Genomic DNA, 21,523 nt, shown 5'->3' on the forward strand with positions numbered 1-21,523 from the left:
CTGACTTTAGTGAAGGTGCGGGTCCGTATTTGACCTTCCACTTAATTAGATCAACAGACTTTAGTGTTGGTCGGGGCCCTATTTGATCCATCTAATTAGATATCACCTGACTTTAGTGAAGGTGCGGGTCCGTATTTGACCTTCCACTTAATTAGATCAACAGACTTTAGTGTTGGTCGGGGCCCTATTTGATCCACCTAATTAGATATTACCGGACTTTAGTGAAGGTGCGGGTCCCTATTTGACCTTCCACTTAATTAGATAAACAGACTTTAGTGTAGGTTGGGGCCCTATTTGATCCACCTAATTAGATATCACGTGACTTTAGTGAAGGTGTGTGTCCCTATTTGACCTTCCATTTAATTAGATAAACAGACTTTAGTGAAGGTGCGGGTCCCTATTTGACCTTCCACATAATTAGATCAACAAACTTTAGTGTAGGACTAGGTCAGGGCCCTATTTGATCCACCTACAGACAAAGCGAAAACATTTTTTTCTTCACAGGACATTGCGACAGGTAAACACTGAAAGTAGGTGCGGGTCCCTATTTTACCTTGCACTTAATTAGATCAACGGACTTAAGCGTAAGTGGGCGTACCTATTTGACATTGCACCTAATTAGATCACCGGACTTTAGTGTAGGTGCGGGTCCCTATTTCACCTTGCACTTAATTAGACCAACGGACTTTAGTGTAAGTGGGCGTACCTATTTGACATTGCACCTAATTATATCACCGGACTTTAGTGTAAGTGGGCGTCCCTATATGGCCTTGCACCTTATTAGATCACCGGACTTTCGTGTACGTGAGGGCCCCTTTTTGACCTTGCGCCTAATTAGATCACCGGACTTTCGTGTACGTGAGGGCCCTACTTGACCTTGCACCTAATAATATCACCGGACTTTCGTGTACGTGAGGGTCCTTATTTGACCGTGCGCCTAATTAGATCACCGGACTTTAGTGTAGGTGGGGGTCCGTTATTGACTTTGCACCTGATTAGATCACCGGACTTCAGTGAAGATGGGGGTCCCTATTTGACTGTGCACCTAATTAGATCAACTGACTTTAGTGTAGGTGCGGGTCCGTATTTGACCTTGCACCTGATTAGATCACGGGACTTTAGTGCAGGTGGGGGTCCGTAATTGACTTTGCACCTGATTAGATCACCGGACTTTAGTATAGGTGGGGGTCCGTATTTGACCTTGCACCTGATTAGATCACCGGACTTTAGTGTTGGTGGGGTCCGTATTTGACCTTGCACGTAATTAGATCACCGGACTTAAGTTTAGGTGGGGTCCCTGTTTGACCATGTATCTAATTAGATCACATGACCTTAGTATAGGTGGGAATCCCTAATTGACCATGTACCTAATTACTAATAGATCACCGGAATTAAGTGATGGTCGGGGACCCTATTTGACCTTGCATCTAATCAGACCAACGGACTTAAGTGTAGGTGGGTCCCTATTTGACCTTATTAGAAGCGAGGCCAAACCAAGGTTGCGTACCGATGGGTCACGACCCATTACAGACCCATGACACAAATTGTCAACTGGTCTGAACCCTCCCACGTCGTAAACGTACGAAGTGGTGGCCTCGAAATTATTAAGTCGTGGCAACAACATGGAAGTCGTGGGAACGAGTAATTTAGTTGAGATCCCGAGATAAAAAAAATAGTTTTATTTACACATGTCACCTTTATGACAACGTACATACACTTTCTGATGTAGTAAAACTGTTTTCTGTTCAAATTTTGTCTTTATAATATAAGTTTATAGTTTATATTATTTTGTAAAATAGCCTTTGAATTATGGGATGCTTAATGTCTTGATCTGTTTTGTTGACAGCTGGAATTAGACGATTTTAAGATCAGTGCTGAGAACAAAGGGGAGATATTGAAGGAAGGTAAGAGACGTTTTTGATCAAATTGACGTATATGGATATGGATGAAACTGTGTGTATGGTGGCTTATGTAAAGAGCTAGCTTGGGGTTGCTTATGAGAAGCAGGGTGTTGGTCACTGTTTCTAAGAAAGAAAAATGGTTTCCGCCCACTAACTTTCGTTAAGAAAGATAAGACAGTGTTGAAACTCTGCATTACTAGCACACCGGATAGGCATTCCCGGTGACGTCAGCCGTGCTGGAATATAAATATATATCATGTGTTTCCGGTACGGATAGAAAATCCGACCCGATGGCACGCGCGTAAGCCGGTAACGAGGCTTTCCGAGTTACCGGTCACGCAGCGTGCCCGAGTGTCGGAATTTTCGATCCGGACCGGAAACACATGCTTATTTTTTTTGGCATATCTTAAATTATCAATTTGTGGAGAAATTGATGTAGAAAACGCATTTTTGTGCATTTCACCAAAAAGCGCGTGCCAAGTTGTTTACTGACGTCATAAAGCGCAGTAATTTTAAATCACTATTGACGTCAAATAGTTCCTCTTAATATCGCGTTTCGTCAATTTTAATCAAAAGTTTTGAATACTTTTATATATAAATATATTTGATTGCGCTTTATTGAAATGGCATAATTTACTTTTCATGTTCCATACAAGAAAAGAAATAAGAAGTGGCGCATTGTTGCGCGTGACTCGTCTTACATGTGGTGTGTAAGATGGGTTTTCCAGCACTGGTCACATGACCGGAAACACACGTCCGGTATGCAAGAAAATTCCATCTGGCACCCCTACCGTGATGCCAGATGAGTCACGCGCTGTGACGTAATACTTTCTATTTCTTTTATTATACACTTTATGTAACTATAATTATGAGATTTCAATAGATGAGTGCGATAAACATAAACTTGACTCAAATATACCTTCAAAACAAAAAGTAACCCTTAAAAGACGTGATACTCAGAAACTTATTGACGTATGCAGTGAATAAAACTTACTGCGCGTCATGACGTGAGTAAACATCATCGCACGCCCTTTTTGGTAAAATGTACAAAGATGCGCTTTTCCATGTATTTTTTCACAAAATTTTGTAATTCAAGGTATGCTAGAAAAATATCAATCATATGTGTCGGTTCCTCGGTTCCAGATCGAAAAATCCGACCCTCGGGCACGCTGCGCAGCCGGTAATTCGGCAAGCCTCGTGATCTGGCAACGCAGGTGCCATCGGGTCGGGGTTTTTACTATCCGGAACGGAACACATGACAGATATTATTTTCTTGCATACCGGACGTGTGTTTCCGGTCATATGACCGGTGCTGGAAAAACTTGTCTTACATCCCCCATGTAAGATGATGTATTATTAGCTCGACTATTCGAAGAATACGTGGGCTATACTACTCGCCCCGGCGTCGTCGTCCGGTTAAAGTTTAAGGGCAAGTTGGGATTTTCACTTATAAGTCCAATACCCTACATTCAATTGACTTAATACTTCATGCAGTTGTTCAGGGCCATCACATGATGAGGTTAGATAACTCCATATTATTATCCCCCGCCTATGAAATAGGGAGGGGGATATTGAAATGGCGTTGTCCGTCCGTCCTTTCGTCCGTCCGTCCTTCCTTCCGTCCGTCCGTCCGTCCATCCGTCCGTCCGTCACCTGGGTTTTCTCAGTTACTAGCCGGTAGAATTTCATGAAACTTAAAATAAATATGAACCACTATACGGGAATGATGCCCGTCCAAAAAAAAATTCGATTGGTCAATTGTCCTTGGAGTTATTGCCCTTGATTTTTTGAAAAATGCACATTCACAGCCATTTCTCAGTCACTAGCTGGCAGAATTTCATGAAACATAAAATAAATATGAATCACTATACTGGGATGATGCCTGTTCATTTTTTTTGGATTGGTCAATTGTACTTGGAGTTATTGCCCTTGATTTTTTGAAAAACTCTCATTTACAGTCATTTCTCAGTAACTAGTTGGTAGAAATTCTTGAAACTTGAAATAAATATAAACCAACATACTGCGATGATGCCTGTTTATTTTTATTTTGGATTGTGTAATTTCTATATGAGTTATTGCCCTTGATTTTTTGAAAAATGCACATTCACAGCCATTTCTCAGTCACTAACTGGCAGAATTTCATGAAACTTAAAATAAATATGAATTACTATACTGGGATGATGCCTGTTCATTTTTTTTTGGATTGGTCAATTGTACTTGGAGTTATTGCCCTTGATTTTTTGAAAAACTCTCATTTACAGCAATTTCTCAGTAACTAGTAGGTAGAAATTCTTGAAACTTGAAATAAATATGAACCAACATACTGCGATGATGCCTGTAAGCACAAACAAGCCATCAAGCACAAACAAGCCATCGTTGGCGGGGGATATCTTTTCATTGAAAATGCTTGTTCTTTACACAGATTATGGCCCCTGATTGACTATGGAACTTAGGTTAAAGTTTTAGGGCAAGTTGGAATATTTATTAATAACTTCTATATTCTTTTTTCAATTGACTTAATACATTACTTCACACAGTTGTTCAGGACCATCACACAATGAGGTTACATAACTCCATATTATCCTAAATACAAGAAAAGGCCCCTGATTGACTTAGGTTAAAGTTTTAGGGCAGGTGAAAGTTTTAGGGCAAGTTGGGATTTTCACTTAAAACTCCAATACCATTCATTCAATTGACTTAATACTTCACACAGATGTTCAGAGCCATCACATAATGAGGTTAGATAACTCCATATTATCTTTTATACAAATTATGGCCCTTGATTGACTATGGAACTTAGGTTTAAGTTTTAGGGCAGGTTGGGATATTGTTTAATAACTTCTATACCCTTCATTCAATTGAATTAATACTTCACACAATTGTTCAGGACCATCACCCAATGAGGTTACATAGCTCCATATCCTTAATACAAGTTATGGCCCCTGATTGACTTAGGTTAAAGTTTTAGGCAAGTAAAAGTTGAGGGCAAGTTGGGATTTTAATACAAAAACTTCTATACCGTTCATTAAATGCACTTAATAAAATTCAAAATTATTTACGACCATCTTACAACAAGAAATATAACTCCATTTTAAGCCTAAATACAAATTATGGCCCTTGATTATTTTTTATTATTATTATTTTTTTTTTCCTTTGAAAGTCATATTTGTATATTCTTAACCAAATTTTCATAATGGGAAATCAAGTTATTTGAATGACTTGCTTAATTGTTTTGGCCGGCTGGTGGGAGGGCAGCATCAAAGTCACCTTATGTATCGAATAATTTTAGTTAAGTTTGACATAAAGAGACCAAACTTGGTATTATTACATCGTTATTGTATTCTAAGTCAAAGCGGCGTAGTCGAGCGCACTGTCTTACGACGGCTCTTGTTTGAAATGTAGCTACATAATTCCCAGTTAATACAGCGCCAAAATATCGCTGATATTTTATCTGTACCTAAATCATGTGCCTTCTTAAACGTCGTTGTAAAAATTGCAGCATTAAGTTTATCATGTTTCCTTTGATTCCAGAAGTTGATAATCAGATACCAACGGAAGCTAACAGATTGGATGAAAACAAACTTGGCATGATTGTTAAAGCTTTAGGAGAGGGCCATGAAGAAGTACAAAGAATTCGAGCAATGGTTGTTGGCATGTTTTCTGTTGGAAAAACTTCCCTTGTCAATAACCTCATTGACACTTCAAAGAATATTAGACCACCACATGATAATATTGAACAATATCCACAAAGTACTGTGGGCATTGATGTACATTTGTGTAAGATTGAAAATGAAAAGTGGAAAAAGCTGGCCTTTATGCCTAAACGAAATATTAGACGTAGGATTGAAAATAGTATTGAAAAGCAAGAAGAAACGCAGGAGGAAACGATGGATGTTCTTTCTCCTGGCAATGTTCCAGATCACATTGAGAAGGTGAAGAAATATATTGAACAAGATGACATAGAATACAGAAAAGAAATTGCTAAAATTGCTCATACCACAGCTCATGAAGGAATTAAAGCAGAAACAGACACCCATGAAAACCCACCACTTGTTTCAGTATGGGACTTTGCGGGGCAGAATTTGTATTATTCAACTCACCACTTTTTCTTCAACAAGCGGTCAATTTACCTTTTGGTTATGAATATGACAAAAGAGTTAGATGATGTTGTTGAAGAAAGTAAATCAGTGGCTGGTCTGGTTCATGAACACTTCACCTCCCTGGATATATTTAAATTCTGGCTGAACTCAATCAATATGTACAGCTCAATCCGTGATCAAGAACAAGAATGTAAACCAACCGTGATCTTGATAGGCACTCACAGAGATCAAATGAAAGGCTCAGAAGAACATAAAGAAGATAGAATGCATGCCTTCTTTAATAAAGCCTTGAATCACTTTCCTGACAGCAGTATTTTGAGGCATGTTCATTGTACAAAATTTCTCGTGAACAATCTAGATGCAAAAAATCCAGTTTTTGATGAAATTAGAAATGAAGTCAAAAAGCTTGCTGAAGTCCAGCCGTATTGGAATGAAAAGTATCCCCTAAAATGGATACAGCTTGAGAAAACCTTTGAGCAAATGAGGGAGCAAGGAAAAGTAATAGTAAAGTTGCGTGATGTTGAAGCTGCGAACGGAGAGAATCCAGAGCCTTTGGGCGGTGATGAGCTGCAGTTGTTCTTGGAAATGCAGCACATGTATGGGAACATCCTTTACTTTGACTCAGAGGAATTGAAAAACCATGTGATGTTGTCCCCAGAATGGACCATTGAAGCCTTCAAATGCTTCATCAGCCACAAAGAGAAACATGTTCCACCAACGCTCGTTAATGAGTGGGAAAGGTACAAAGAGTCTGCCATATTGGAACCGCAATTGCTTAAAACAATTTTGGAACACAGTGATCCACAGATCAAAGAAAATGCTGATGTTGTTGTTGAATACATGAAACACTTGGACATTATGGCCAAGCCAATACATTTAGAAGATTACGAAGAACAGTATGAAGAAGGACAAAATGATCACAACGGCTCTGTGGATCCAAATTACAGAGGTTCGATTTGTACACCTCTCCATTCATGTTCAAACTTTCATATATTGCCTTGCCTGCTCAACGCAAAGCCCGAAGGTAATTTGGAAGAAATGAAAAATCCACCAAATTGGCATAACACAAAAGCAGTCTGTTTTGTTTTCAAAAACAATTTTATGCCTAGATCTATTTTTCACAGGCTACTGGCTGCTTGCATTAGGAATTGGGAAATTGCAAAATTGAAAGGGAAAAGACTGCTATACAACGGATTTGGAGTGTTTAAAGTAAAGCAGGCCCAGCTCAGAATTTGGTACGATGACCACATCATATATGCAAGGATGTCATTTATGTCTAAGCATAAGCACAAGAGGCAAGCAATAGATCCTGGTGTTTGTGGGGATGTCAGACGTACTTTGTACATGAACTTAATGGCAATCGTTAGCCATTTGCCAAGATCAAATGACTTCACGAAGACAACACCATTTGAAGAATATGTCCAGTGTCCTAAATTGAATAAACATAATTGTGGACTTTTCAGAGTGAACGATCTTCTTCAAGATGTAGAACTGATCTGTGGTGATGATCATGAAGAAAATATCCAGCACCATACAATGCAAATTGACAAATATTGGTACAGCGATATTCTAACGAAAATGAAAAAGGAGGAAACGACATTCGAAGGTGTAAGTTTAGATATTGTTCCAACTAATCAACACTTGAATAAGATTGCATTATGCTTGAGAAAAAACAAAGAGATTTGGCTACTAGGCATCGAGCTTGGATTAAGGCAAGTTGATATGGAACGAATAAGAAAAGACAACCCTGATTCAAAAGTGGAATTTATATTCCATGTGCTCTCTGAATGGAGACAAAAGAAGAATGAAACACTCAAGAAACTGAAGCAGGCTTTTGGCGCTGTGATGAAAAATTCACCAGGAGACATCTTTGAAATGTTTGCAGCCCTTAAGGAGTAGACAAAAGGTATATATGCATATCTTACTAATAATGTCGCACCATACACATTTATAATATTGATTTCATATCATCATCATATGAGCTCTACATTATCGTTTGTTTTCACAAATGCTGCATGATCTAGCATTATCGTTGACAACTGCATGGGTGAAAGTTTTCCGGCATATGCCGGATTTTCCGGTTTTTCCTGATCCAGAGGGGTCGTTTTTCCAAATCGTGTAAATCCGTTGAGATTTTCAGAGGGGGGTTAGGGGGTATGACCCAACTCCTCTTCCGAATTTCGATCATATTTTGCAGAGGTCAACAATAAGTCCGATTTCACAACCTCCATTTTTGCAATCCAGCAGGTGCCCGCTTGAACAAGTGCGCGTTTTTATTTCATTTACGGAGATAGCCGATCTTTTTGTTCGATTACGGCCAAACAGACTTGGTGTGCGATCCTCTTTCATCGGGAATCGCCAAATCGTAATTCCGACAAACGAGGTCGAGGAAAACCCTATACGTCATTCGTGTGAAAGGATACTTTTGATTGGCTTACTCTATTTTGCCCTCCAATGAAATAGCGTGTCTTTTATCACTTAAGGACTGCACATAAAGATGGCCGACATTGTTATTATTAGCAACTGTCATTCGATGCAGACGATTGTTTATCAAACAAAATAGTTCTGAAAATTAAGTTTTTGCTAGCGGGTTATAATACGAAGGACAGTAAAAAAAGTGGAGGTGGGAATGTTTGTCTGAGGTTGACAAAAACGGTGATAGATGGGGAAATCACTGTGCGGAGCGTAATCATTTGGCGATGAAATGATGTGTAAAAACCAATCATTTGGGAATCTTCCCTGCAGCTTCTCAAAACTGAAAAAGCAAAAAGGGTTGCAAAATTACACGGACTGGCCAAACAGACGGTGCTTAAAAGGAAATGAAAAATGAAAATGGTAGCAACAGTCAGAATAAATGGAAAAGAATCAAACTTGGTTGATTAATGGTTGTTAAAAGAGTGTTAACAAAAGCATCAGTTTGAAATATTATAAGTTTTTTTGGTCCAAATCTTAATTATAATAAATAAATGAAGAAATTCTACCTTATACATTTTTGTGACTGTTGATACATTTCCTACCAAACGAATTAGTTTAGGCATAAAATTCATTAATGGTATCGTTTTCTTATATTAATATTTGTTCTTTTTAATAGTGTAGAAAATATTATTTAGCCATACATTAAAGTAATTTAAGTCAGGCTTCAATTTCATTTCATAGTCAATTTATACTCTGGAATGGCATTTTATTCCCTTAAAATTCTTAAATCTCAGGAGCTTCCGGGGACCTCCGGCCCCCTGGACCGCCTGCCAGGGCTTTGCCCTGGACCCACCGGTCCAGGGCCAGGCCCCCAGCAAAATATTTCAGGTTTTTCAAAATTTCCAACTTTCACCCATGCATTTGGTGAAATGTACAAAAGTACGTTTTTTACGTCAATTTTCCCACAAATTCATAATTTTAGGTATGCGCGAAAAAACATCAATCATGTTTTTCCGGTCCGGATCGAAAAATCCGACCCTCGTGCACGCTGCTGTGACTGGTAACTCGGCAAGCCTCGTTACCGGCTTACGCGCGTGCCCTCGGGTCGGATTTTCTATCCGTACCGGAAACACATGATAGATACTTATAAAAACTCAAACAACTTTTAACTTATACAACCATTAGGCCAAATAAAAAATAGGTGCGTTTCAGGTAACACTGCCAAAAAAAATAGGGTAAGTAGGTCGGATTTTTTTTTTTTTTTTTTTTTTTGATATATTGATTTCAGTGACTGTTGACTCAGAAAGTAACAAAAATAAAAGTCATCAATTTTCAGGTTTATCAGTAGTTTTTAAACATGTTCCATGCTTCAAAGGAAACATTCTTTAATTGTCTGGTTAAATACTTTGACAATAATGGTTGGATTTCAACTAAGTTATGGTATACCACTCTGCTACTATTTAAGAATCTCCAGGAACGGTTTTACTTATCTTTATGCACCCTTTTGCTTTCAATCACCCTCTGTAGAATGCTAACCTCCCTGTAACATAATAACATGAATATTGGGACAGCAAATTTACCATATAAGCCATCAGCCAAGGAAACCTCAATGCTGTCAAGAGGACCTGGGGGTTCAGGTTTGAAGAACAAGGTAACATGCAGGTTTTATTGCCGAAATTGCACTAACATAGCAATCCGAAAGTCAGTATCTGACACATTTGTATCTGACAAGAAAATATAGTTCAAGAATTGAAATATACCTGCCACACAAGCACAAACTACCCGTAATTCACCTTAGAGTTCGGACAATCTAAAAATTGGACATCCATTATTATTTTCAAAAATAATTTATTTTAGGTACCTAATTTCCGGACACCCATAGGACATCGATTGTAACTTTTACAGTTATGCACCAGTCAATTGTAACCATGCTCCCCCCCCCAGGTCCGGGGGTATACCGGGGAAAAGGGCCGTGGTTTTACTTTCCAGGTGCCCCCGTAGGGCCGGGTGACGTGGTGGTTTTGTCATAGCGCCAAATTTAGCGGAGATTGGGCCTTATATAGAGTCACCGAGTGCGGGGCATTTGGCCGGGGTTTAACCATCAGTTCGTCCTCGCAAGGCGGGGATTTTACCCGGGGGGGGGGGGCTATTCCCCGGACTTGGGGGGGGGGGGCGTGGTTACAATTGACTGGTGCATTACTAAGTCTCACAGAAAAAAAATATTGATCTTTATCGTTACAAAGCCTGGCTAGATTACCTAACCGTATACATCACTGTGAAAAGTTAGTTAGTTACTACCCATCCTAAACGAATTATTGCCTGTTGAAAAGGATGTGTGTAAAACGATCCGCCAATAAACTTTGAAACTTGTTTCACACTTTTAATATAGACTTTATGAAGCAATAATCGTTCAGTAATACTCATTGTAATATCAATAGAACAATAAAAGTCAACACATTCAATGATACAGGTATTAACTATTAATGTGATGAATTAAAGTTAGAAATGCAATACTTAAGTTACAATCGAAAACACCACCCAGACACATTACTCCTGCATAGCAATATCCATGTTCTCCTTGAGATCCTCGTGGGTATAACTGAGAGTTATGTGACGTCACACAATGTGACTGTTTGATCTGAAGCCGATAAAAGGTGTTTATTCATGTCAATGCATGTATAAAATGAGCCGCGTCACGCGATTTTGGGCCTTCGGACATATTTTTACTATTACAATGTTTTAAGGTATTTGAATGAAATGATATATCAGGAAGATATTCTGAAAATTCCATGATGATATCACTTAAATTGCGTAAGTTGAGTGTTTACAAGTGAGACCATCTATTGGGCATTTTGAATACTAAATTTGACGTCATTCATATGACGTCATAAAGAAAGTGCATTATCTAAATGACGTGCAAAATACTCATATCAATATTAAAACTAGCTGATGATTTAAATGATTTTCTTATCACAAATCTTTAAAGAACATAAATTAAGATAAAAATAATAAATTATTATTGTATTTTTAAAACATTTGGCCGTTTTAAACACAGACTTTCAACCCAGTCAAAATATGTCGGGACAAAATCCATGGTTGCCATGGAAACATGAGTAAACCAATGGTCATAAATTGTCGAGAAAATGATGCACCAATGACAAACCTTAAAAAGAAAGTAGTCGGGAAGAAATTGATTTACATCTGGAAAAAATCATTATTTTTGGCATTTTTTATTAATGATTATTTCATTTGTAAAAAATAATGTCCGAAGGCCCAAAATCGCGCGATGCGGCTCAAATGGTGTTGAATTGGATTTTAATTAACTTGATTAAGGAGTTACACTTATAGGCGTAATAACCATTGGTAACTACGGATAAATTAATAAATGGTAAAAGGCAGACATGAAGAAAAAAGGCAGGTTTACCATACATGTAGATAACATGTAAAAATGGTTATTTTCTATGAATTCGGGGAGCGAAAAATTAATTAGTTTAAGGTGTCCGAACTCTAAGGTGAAGTACGGTAAATACATTTTGAAATCCAACTCTCATATTGTCAACTTTTCGTACATACATTTCGTAACAAATGCTTTTCGTACCCAAATCACATTTTTATCAGGGAAAAAATAGGTTAGGGTCGGCGGGAAAAAAACAGGGTCGGTCAGGTAACCTGAAACAGACCTATTTTTGTGTCGCCTGAAAAGACGACATATAGGGATACTTTTGTCGGCGGCGGCGGTGGCGGCGGCGTCCGCGTCCCATTTTCGCTTGTCCGGGGTATATCTCCTAAACTATTAGTGGTATCAACTTGAAACTTCATATGTAGATAGATCTAATTGAGGACAAGTGCAGTGCACAAGAACTGTTACTCTTGCTTCCATATTTTTAGAGTTATTGCCCTTTGTTAATTTTCATGCTTAAAGTTTTGTCCGGGGCATATCTTGAAGAATATAAGAGTTATCAACTTGAAACTTCATAGCTAGATAGATCTCATTGAGGGCAAGTGCAGTGCACAATAACAGTAACTCTTGCTTTCTTAGTTTTAAAGTTATTGCCCTTTGTTAATTTTCATGCTTAAAGTTTTGTCCGGGGCATATCTTGAAGAATATAAGAGGTATCAACTTGAAACTTCATAGCTAGATATATCTCATTGAGGGCAAGTGCAGTGCACAAGAACCGTTACTCTTGCTGCCATATTTTTAGAGTTATTGCCCTTTGTTAATTTTCTTGCTTAAAGTTTTGTCCGTGGCATATCTCGTAAACTATAGGAGGTTTCAAACTTATTCCGTAGGTATATCTGATTGAGGGTTCAAATGCCACCTACACTTGAAAGTTAGTTAAATGGCAACATCATTGTCTATAAATGAATAAAATGCCAATCTAACGGCTATAATGTCGACAGTAAATAATTCGTCAGGCGACACATGCGACTCGCGGAGTTCTAGTTTTATTTGGCCTTACACTATTGCTGCCTTTTTTCTTACCAAGCGTCTTGTGATATTTCTGCTTCTTATCCCCTGTACCAAGCGTCTTATGATATTTTTGCATACCGGACGTGTGTTTCCGGTTATTTCACCAGTGCTGGAAAACCCCGTCTTACACCCCCTATGTTAGATGAGTCACGCGCATCCACTTTTAATTTATTTTATTGTTTGGTTTATGAAAAGTATATTTAACCATTTCAGTAAAGCGCAATCAAATATATAAAACAGTGAATTATTTGAATCTAGAAAAAAATATTAAATCTAGAATGCTTAGTCCAAGTTGTGATTTAGATCCGAGGTGTCCACGCAGTACATCGACTCTATACACTATATGGATATGCACGATATACCGTGACAGTACATACACTGGTGTTATATTCTATACCAGTATATACTGTGCACTATATTCTATTCATTCTCAGAGGTGTTGAAGTGCTTCAACACCCCAGTTCTCTACAAAATGTATACAGCCAGAGATTTTGAAGATTTACTTCAACTCCTCTGTTATAGTCTATATACATTGTGGTAGCGTGCACTATACTCTATTCATTCTCAGAGGTGTTGAAGCAATGATTTTTGGGGTAAAATGTTGAAAAAATTAAATGAAAATGACAATATATGGATTTTGCCAATAACTCTGCCCTATCTTGCAATAAAATAACCAGAACTACTGCAGCTAATATATATTATTTAACAGTATTATATGTAAAAATATAGATTATTTTTAAAATACGATTTTCGGGGTAAAATGTATGAAAAATTGAATGGAAATGAGAATTTCTGGGATTTACCAATAACTTTTCAAATATTGCAATAGAATGACCAGAATGACTGTATTTCATAAATATTATTTTACAGTTTAATATATCAAAAGTATAGAAACTATGTCATTTTGTGAAATGTTAATTTTGGGGAAAATGTTTGAAAATTAAATAAAAATGAGTATTTCTGAAATTTGCCAATTATTTGCACAAATTTTGCAATACAATGACCAGAAAATTTACTGTATTCAATAGATACAATAGTACAACAAACCTAAAGCGTAGAAACCATGTATTGTGTGAAATGTGATTTGGGGGGTAAAATGAAATAAAAATAAAAATCGACACACAGCAGTTATCAAACAACACAAATAAACAAAAATCATTTATGTGCATTTTTCTGAAATTGTCTCCTTAATTTTTTAAGCTCTGCATCAACTCCTCTGTCAAATCAATTAACCTTGTTCTCTGTATTCATTTATGATGATCCCCTTTTAGTTAATAAATTTTTTGAAATCATTGAAAATTGAACTTTATCTCTGTCTCCTGTATGTGGATGAATTTTATAATGCAGATATTTGCCAGACTCGCAAAATTCATTACAAACCAAAAGCCCAAGGCACTTTTTCACAAATATAATGCGACAGTAACTTGGGTGTGAGGAGCCTTGCCCAGCAACGTCTACATTTTCAAATTGTCATAGCCTAAAATTCTTATTTCCCGACATGCCAACATTCAGACACATCCAACATGATAACCCAAACTACATGTAAGGTCTCCCTAGGCTAAATACTTTTCCAGCTAAACACTAGAATTGGACCTACAATATCGAAGATGTCCATAAAACTCAATTCACGTAACAGGACAGGAGACTAGGACAACCAAATAAATGGTTGTCTATGTTATAAACAAACAAGAATACACATTTACCATAACTGTATCTATTTTGAACATGAACAGAACACTAGTAAATTTAATCCTAAGAATTTGATGTCAATTATCCTGTACATGTACATGTATGTATGTCTATGTCCATCAATATAATAAGAAATGGAAGTTTCTTCTAAAACATACACAGAAACAGCTATTGTTCATATAAACCATAACAAAAGGTGTCTTATTATTATGTCAACAAGAGCTGTCTTTGGACAGCACGCTCAATTAAATGAGGCTTTGTCTTAAAAATGAATACAATAATGATGTAATATGTGCCTGTCGAAAGCAATAAAAAGAGTCAAATTAAAAAAGTCAACTATTAATGCTGCAATGCAACAAGAACTTCAGCCTTCATTTGAGATTCAGTTTCAAATGTATTAAAACTGAAGTTATTTAGTACCAAGCATTTTTCTATTTTTAGTTACAGTGACCATGACCCTAGGGGCCCAAATCAAATATGAAAAGGAAAGGAAATTTTGCCTCTAGACAGTTACTAAATGGTAAATACAATTTGACAGTTACCTATGTACATCTACATTTTAAGTTTAAAAAGGTTTCCTTGACATTAAACAATCATTTGTTTTTATAAACAAGAATTTTAACAAAACAATGTGGCAAACAGATCAAGAATCTAGGTTTAAAAAGTGGCATTTCTAGAGGCTTACCATGATTGTGCTCCAATATGTATGGAACATAATGACCATGGTTTCATATAATTTATATTGGCATGTAGGGTAATTGTGCAATATATTTAACAGAACACTCAAAAGTACAATGAAATATTTAGGTAAGAAGTTAGAATATAATTAGACAAAGTAGCTATAATTGACCAAGTCAGTATAAAATTAACAACAGAACAAGGTAAGTAAAAAAATATAGATTAAAAATAATAATATATGATTTGCATTCATTTCATTCAAGTTTAAAACAAACTTTTAATAATGAACTAGCTCCATTGTTATTAAGCAATGTGCTTTATTGCTCACCTCAGAACCAGACACATTATGTGTTTCAATAATATATTTACAAGATTTTATTCACTAAAATATGTGCCTAATTATTTACTTTTTACCTGTTATGCTTATTTGTTAAAAAGTCTTGCTGGCTAAGATGTGATTTATGATGAGGAAACGATACCTGTATGAATAGCATTTTTAAGGTTTTTTATTATTTGACTTAGTGACTCCTGTTTCATATTGCCTACATTCTTTCTTTAAGGAAAGCTTGGGAAGAGAATATGGCCTATACTACTAGAACATAGTTTTTTTTCTCTAATACTTGACCAAATTTCATTCATATAAAGTGGAACTTGAGGCCACTCTAATCAAACACATTTTGACCAATAAACAAGTTTCATCTAATCTTTTTTTTAACGTTGATGAGAATAAATACTGACAAATATCATGAAAATTAGATATATAGTTTCTGAAGCATTTACAGTTTCTATTATTAGAACAAACAACCTACATGCTTTTTGTCCAACCTAAACAGTTATCAATCTCTACTAAGATTTCTTTGGTAAACATATTCTGGCCAGTATTAATAAAGACCAAAGAGAAAATGAGTCCCCATACTAAAGTGTTAACAAGGTATGAAACTGTTAATAAAAATGAAGGACAGACTATGATCAATCACAATAGTTCAACATGAGCACTTTGTACTGTGTTGAGGTAAATGTTTGGTATATCATTCCAATTTTAGTGAATCTTTATGTGACGGATGTCTTGTCCATTAAGTTGCCTTCAATGAAGATTTTGAAGTCAGAAAGTCTCTTGTTGGATGTGGGATTTTTCTGAAAGAAAAAGGAACATTAAGCAATACATAAACACAGTTCCATTGTTGGCTTCAAATATTGAACTATTAAGGAGCTTTTCATTCATTTGTGCCATTGGCTTCAATGTTAAAATTTGATAGTTACCCCATATAAGTATCATTTGAAAGGGCTTTGCATACTGATTACTTATCTGTACAATCAATGACAAGAACATATTTTCACCTTGAAAAGTTATTGCTGGCATCCCAAATCACATTATTGTTCATCAGATACATTAAGTTATTATCCATCTTGCAAAAGCTTTATGGTTGATTTTTAAATATGATAGTTCTTATACATATTATATATCTTAATATTAAAATCAGCCACACTTTTTGTGATATAGATTTTATATATATGTAACAAAAAATATACAAAAAAATAAGAAATGATAAAAACACACAAATCTTAGTTTATTTTACATTGATAGATAATTCATATAAACTTTGCTAAACACAAAAAAAATAATTGTTCTTATTACAGGATTTGAACCTGGACAATTACTTTTAATGTGAATGAGCATATTTGAGCTTGAACAACTGTGCCTTACAACAAAGGATGCCATTGAAAACTAACAAAGGGCAACTACTACAAAAAAAAACTTGAGTTATGGTTTCTGTGCACTGCACTTCTGCTAAATAAGATCTATCTGTATATATTTGAATTTTGAAATCAACACCTCAAAGACTTTTCAAGTTCTGCTGCAGACAAAAACTCAGTATGAAATATAACAAAGGGTTATTACAAAAAGAACTGTAAAAAGAGTTATGGTCCCTTAACACTGCACTTCTCCTCAATAAGGATCTATCTGTATATGAAGTTTGAAGTAAATACCTGGGGGATTTATGCTCAAGATTACATTCCGTGTGCACACGCACGCACGCACGCACACACGCACACACGCACACACACACACACACACTGTATCCACTTTGCCTTTTGGCAAGGGATAATCAATAGATTAGTCCTCAGCATCAGGGTCTTAAAAAAACATGATGAACATAATCATAGCATGCATAAATCATTTTACAGTTGTATCAAATCTGGAATAAAAAGTTTACCTAGATGAATTTGTAACAGGTGGCTATCATTCATCCTGTTTCCTGTTTCTCATTGTGTCATTCCTGTCTCTCATTGGGTCTTATTGGGTTTAGTACAACTCTGGCCTGGTCCACAATTGCAACAACTGAAAAACAACTGAACAATTAGCAAAAGAGAACTTAAACTTAATGTACATAATATACTGCTACTAAAAATAATAATCAAAGGTTTACAACTCTTTGACTACCATACACAATTTAATGATTTAATCATATGCACAGCTATTTTTCTTATCACGTCCAATATGTGCATGAAGTTTGAAGTTAATACCTCAAAAATATAGAAAAGTGAAAGAAAAATAATCAAAGACCAATAACTCTAAAGTACCATAAACAAAAATGTTTTTTTTTGCACAGCATTTCTCCTCAACATATTTAATATCTCAAAAGCAATTGGAATTATGGATAAAGAAGACTTGTCCAAATGAGCCCTAACCATCAAGTGGTTGGAGTATAATAGCAGAGACAAATCATAAGCCTTTATATTTAATATGTCAATGTATCATCTATATGTTAATTTCTGATTATGATTAGAATCTCAAACAGTGGGCTGGGTGACCCGGTTTCGATTCCTGGCTTGGGCGCATGTGATTTTGGTTTGTGGTCACCAAGCCGGACAAGCGGGTTTCCTCCGGGTTCTCCGGTTTCCCCCACAACACAAGACCACACTCTTGCGTAAAATCGTGCCAATGAGAGTGATTAATATAATGTTGTAATAACTTGTTTCTCAATTGTTTTAAAATAAATATGTTTAAACTAAACTCATATTTATATTGTTATACATAGAATTAATCCAAAGAGAACTTACCATTCACTGACATGATTTCCTCATTATACACAGGAGTATCTTCATACTTTTAGAATCTCTCCATTTTTCTTCTCCATGGGAACTGCAATACAGAATACTAGTACATAAGAAAGGAAATCGAACAATTGCATTTTTCAAAACAATTTGTAGAGAAAAATAAAACATGACTTCAGACACATGCAGAATTATTTGCATTTATTTTAAGAAGTTACAAGAGTAATTGTACCCTGGGCCATCTGAGTAAAATCTGCATGCAACAAACATGTGCCAGAAAATTGCATGGATTTTCATTTATTTGCTTAACAGTTTCAATTAAACCTAACAACCTGACCAAATACTTGAAATATCTTATACTTGAATACATGATGTTATACTAGTAAATGACATTGAGTAATGTAAATATGTGTTAAAAGTTATTTATTTATTTTTTTGGAGGGAGGGGGGGGGGGTCCCATCCTGTTTTTGTGGATCCGCTAGTGTGGGTTACTCCCATAAAATGAACTCTTTTTAATTTGGCAGGTTGTAGAAGTATTCAGGCGATTCATTTTTTTTGTGTGTGTGGGGGGGGGGGGGGTCCCACCCACTTTCTGGATCCGCTAGTGTTACTCCCGTAAAATAAACTCAATTTAATTTGGTGCAAAGCTTTAATAAAAATTGGTGTATTCAATTAAATTCATATTACTTAACGTAAACCTGGGACCATGTAATATCTTACTCCCAGCGTAAACAAACCATTTGCAACTATCCCTGAACAACCTCTAAATGATAGAGATTATTTTCATTTGCATGATAACCAAGAAAATATAAAATAACTCTTGAAGTTGAGTGTCCTGTATGGTATAGTCAATACTTACAACTTACATGTGCAGGAATCAGGAAGGAGTTCCATTCTACCAACTTAATACCATTCTTCTTTGTCGTCTTCTTAACCGGATGCTTGATTTTTTTGTAAACAAACCCCATGAACCCTGCATCGTTCCACTAGACTTTCTCGCTTAATATTTACGCTCGGTTGTTGCCTGTATCGAAGAAAATGAAGACCAGTCCAAAACATTGCGTCATTTAGTATTTAGCACGCGCGAGAGTGGTTCAAACGGGTTCAAAACATCGAATTTGACCAACACTGAACAGAGGTATATGGCTATTTTCTTTGAAAATATAACACTTTCTAGTTCAAAAGGTAATTTATGTAGATACGTAAGTAATTGACAGTTTAACGAATATATTTTATTGATATGACGAAGTACTCCTTAAAGCTGCACTCTCACATATTTTGACAACTTTGTTTTATATTTTGTTTTATTTTTGTCTTGGAATGAGCCAGTTTCTGTGTAAATATATGCAAATGAGTGATATAAGCCTGCTGACAAAAGATCAGATGGCAGATTTACACATTCCATTTAAAAAAAGGATTTGCCATATCAAAAATCTAAAAAAAATCCGTCAACGTACAATTATTTGGACTACTGGTTAGCGACCTATTATTCGCCCGTACCACTTTTTCGCACACCCAGTTAAAAGCAGTCAAAACGAAATATTTTACACAAATCAGTATGGCGTTTCATTGCGGCATCATTTTTGACAGATATCGGCTGTTTTTTTTTGCGTTCAAGTGTAAGTAGTATGTGGAATTTGACCAATATAAACATTGTTTACACTTCTGACCTTGTAAGTTGAATGCGGGGATTACGTCATCGCGCGCGCGCTCATTTCTTGTACGGACATGCGTTGTCCCTCTTCGGAAGAAGGAATCCCGGTAGCTTCTTCAATTTCTGCAAAGAGGTGGCTTACCGAGTAGGTGCTGTATCATTTTAAACATACATATACAGTATGTAATAGTTAACATATTATATTTATTGATCAATTGTCGTTTTAAACGGTCGCTAGACTTGTCAAATAAAAAAAAATGTTTAAAGATATAGTTTAGAGAGAAATATATGAAAACATTGTATGAACAGCGAATTTATGGGGTGGGCGAATAATTGGTACAGCAGGGTGCTTATTTTAGCGAAATTAAAGGGGTACTTTGCACGTGGGAATATTCGGAATCCCTAGCTATTTTTAAAAACAAATTACACAGTTTTTGTCGGAAGGGCCGACCTATCTGAGTGTAAAGTTTTATCGTAATAGCTATCTTGTGTCAAAAGTAACATAGGAAAAACCTCCATTTCCGGCCGAAAAGGGGTCGCTAACCAGTATAGACATGTTAGACGGGATACTTCCAATCCCTTACGTCTAAACGGGAATGTGCAAAAAACGGGGGTGTTTTAAAAATATTGAAATTGTTTTAAGTGAAGTATTTTATGGTTGATATTGATCATAAAGAGATATATTAATATTTTACCATGTAAGTGAAATGTTATTTTGCACTACTGGCTAAGGTCACAAATCCGAACACTTTTTGAGGTTTTTCACAATTATCTTGGAGAGTTTTTGTTGTAGTAAGTCAAAATTTCGTATGAAACATCTTTGGTTAATGTGACAACATCAGTCAAAATACAGATTCACGACCTCATCGATTTTATGTCAAATATCGTGCATTTTATGGACAGTAAATCACCCTTAAATTTATGCTATAGAGGGCACAAATACCGAACACTTGCAAAGCGAAAATACATCGTCATTATCATTATCATTATAATTAATAAGTATGCTTTATTAAATAAACACTTAGCTGTAAAGATATTTATTGTTTCCAATGTTTTTCAAAACATGTGATTCAAATGTAAAGCCTGATTTCTATTTATAAACATTTTGAATGTAGGTCAACATAACTACCAAACCTAAAGATGCGCGTGTGCCCTCTGACGTCATTCCCCGTAAAAAAATCCGTCAACGTACAATTATTTGGACTACATTTTCTTAAAGCTGCATTCTCACAGATTGAACATTTTGGCAACTTTTTTATGTTTTGTCTTGGAATGTACTAATTTTTGCGAAAATCCATGGAAACCAGTTATATAAGACTGCTGACAAAAATTAGATTGCAGATTTTTATATACAAGTTCAAAAATTGATGTTTTGTTCATTTTTCTAAAACGTTTATTAACGGTTTTAGTAGCCTGGTAATCTTACTCCCAGTAGTAGCTAAAGAACACTTTATATATTACCTTTTTGGATGTGTTCGTAAACATCAAAAAAATAAATATCAACATTAAAGTTATGGAAGCCAGAACTACGGTTTTAGCCATAAAACATTAATTTAA

At 36.0% G+C, this 21,523-nt stretch overlaps 1 protein-coding gene across 4 annotated transcripts in view; it reads left to right on the forward strand.

Annotated features, from left to right (window-relative positions):
* LOC128246602 (uncharacterized) overlaps window positions 1-21,523 on the forward strand; it is a 66,391-nt gene that overhangs the window by 30,337 nt on the left and 14,531 nt on the right. For all 4 annotated transcript variants that reach the window (XM_052964877.1, XM_052964880.1, XM_052964878.1 and 1 more), the window contains 2 exons: window positions 1,847-1,904; window positions 5,433-7,907. In XM_052964877.1, the coding sequence (XP_052820837.1) occupies window positions 1,847-1,904; window positions 5,433-7,900 (2,526 nt within the window). In that variant the 3' untranslated portion in view covers window positions 7,901-7,907. The remainder of the gene's footprint in view (window positions 1-1,846; window positions 1,905-5,432; window positions 7,908-21,523) is intronic.

The sequence above is a fragment of the Mya arenaria genome, chromosome 9, assembly GCF_026914265.1.
Source record: "Mya arenaria isolate MELC-2E11 chromosome 9, ASM2691426v1".
In the NCBI taxonomy this organism is placed as follows: Eukaryota; Metazoa; Mollusca; class Bivalvia; order Myida; family Myidae; genus Mya; species Mya arenaria.